The following is a 2064-nucleotide window of genomic DNA, read 5'->3' on the forward strand; positions in this document are numbered from 1 at the left end:
CCCTTAGTCCGTCAAAGACAACTTCACCTCTGGCGGATGAGTGGTGCTAGGACTGTCCAGTAGACTACTTTATCCANACCCATAATCTAATCTCTGCTATTTAGACTGTAGTATAATATGCAGGATACATTGTCTGACAAAAAATTTATACACAAATTTGAAGAACGGCAGTGCAATACACGTGTTGCGTCAGAGGTAGCTCTGTCTTTGGCGCAAAATAAGCGCCCGTCCGCTGAAGACAAAGCTGGATATGCAGATTTGCGAGCTAGACTTGCGTGTAAGTGGATTCAGAGCCATTGAGGTATGGTATATCAATGTATTCACTCAAAACACTAAATTAGATCTGGAAATGCAAAGTCTACCTCAGGTCTAACCCTAAGGGGCCCATTCGTTCAGCCTATATATGCTCAGCAATGCCTGGCTCATCGTCCCAGCCATTTCCTGTCCTTCCTCTCTCGAAGACGCCATGGAGTTCTGGACCATTGGCATGGCCCGTGGGACTATCGCTAGAGTTGCCTTCGAGGCCACCAATGGCGGTCTTTCTGGTCCCGTCCATGGCCACAGGGAGCTGTCTTTCAAGGACAGAGCCAAGCTCTTCTTTCCTCCACCTGGTCACACCGTCCCATCTGGATCGCAGTGGTGGTTCCTTCTCAACGCTGAGGTGGGATATATCTACGAGTACCACAGGACACTCCGCGAGTCGTCCAACTCAGCCGCTCAAGACATCAACGATGGCCTCGGACACATCTTCTCACATCTCCAACTTCTTCCCTATGCACTCGCCGGCACCCCTACCTCGCTTGGATTCCTGTGGAAGCAGGACAAAGACAGTGTCCGTCTCGTCATCAATCCCCGATACTACCGCATGGCGTCGATTGGAACTGGACAGCGCAAGCGCAACAGCACCCGCCGGGTCACCCTCTCAAAAGCAGGCTTTCTCAAACGCATATCCAGCAACAACAGCCACGGTGTCAGTGACATGGGCGCCATCAGCAAGTTCCAGAATGCTTTGCGACAGAAGAGCGCCAAGAGGGCCAACTCCAAGCGTTCTGCAGCTGCCCGCAACACACGTGATCCTCCCCGACCAGTCACCAAGTCTGGCACAGCAGGTCATGCTAATGAGGCTGCTGAGCAAGACGTGTCCCTTGAAGACCATCAAGACGATGAGGATGAATGGGTTGGGTATGATGATGTAGAGATGGTTGATGCCGAGGACAGGATGGACAACCAAGCTCTTGAAGCTGACGAGGATGATGCAGCTGAGGAGTTGGAGATTGAATGGGCTATGGGATCGGATCACATGGATGAGGACATGGACTCAGATTGATATATGCTACACTGATATATATTACCCTCAACCTTCTTGCAAGTCTCATATAGAACAATAATCACAGTCTGTATCACAGGAATAATATACAAAGCAACTTCTAGACTCGCACCATACAGACTGCGCATGTGGATCTTCATGAACAATGAATTCGGGATTGTTCTTCGCCTTGTTCTTGTCAAGGAGACGTCGTGAGCTCCCTGTGAAGAGGCAGTCGTTAACATGGACCGCGAACACGAGCATGTGCTTACCGTTGTGCTTGTAGAAAATACCCCAGTCCACCTCAGCCCTTGTAAAACCCAGTTTCCCGAGCCCGCGCACAGTGTCTTGTACCACTCCTGCCTGCCCTGCTTCAACCCATACAGCGCCTTCTCAAGCTTGAGAATGAAAGCCTTGCAGTCCACAAATTGACGGAGTGTGCAGCGGGATCTGTGGGCGAACAGAGAAGACCTCAGTACGGCGCGCTCGTGGTACGAGTGCAAGATTGAGGGGGTCGGAATGCGAGGTATCGAGTATATGTGAGGGGCGGTAGGCCAACGAACGGCGGCATGTGCGAGAGGCAGCGGACGCGAATCGAGAACATATACTAAATAAAGAAACGATAAATCACGCGCGGCCCTGATAGCCTAGGCAAGGCCAGTAGAGCGCGGCCCCCGTAGGGGCCCGATCATCGCACCCGTCGCGCACGGCGCGACGGGTGCATCTTTCATTTCTTATCCTTCCCGTACGGCTTCGGC

At 51.9% G+C, this 2064-nt stretch overlaps 1 protein-coding gene across 1 annotated transcript; it reads left to right on the forward strand.

Annotated features, from left to right (window-relative positions):
• Window positions 1–123: 123 nt before the first annotated feature.
• On the forward strand, window positions 124–1327 carry TRAVEDRAFT_25177 (uncharacterized protein; the record flags this gene model as incomplete). Its single annotated transcript, XM_008047812.1, has 2 exons — window positions 124–277; window positions 462–1327. Coding segments are annotated over 2 exons (1020 nt in total), but the record flags the coding sequence as incomplete, so codon positions are not given.
• Between the last annotated feature and the right edge of the window lie 737 nt (window positions 1328–2064).

Source organism: Trametes versicolor, assembly GCF_000271585.1.
Source record: "Trametes versicolor FP-101664 SS1 unplaced genomic scaffold TRAVEscaffold_271, whole genome shotgun sequence".
In the NCBI taxonomy this organism is placed as follows: domain Eukaryota; kingdom Fungi; phylum Basidiomycota; class Agaricomycetes; order Polyporales; family Polyporaceae; genus Trametes; species Trametes versicolor.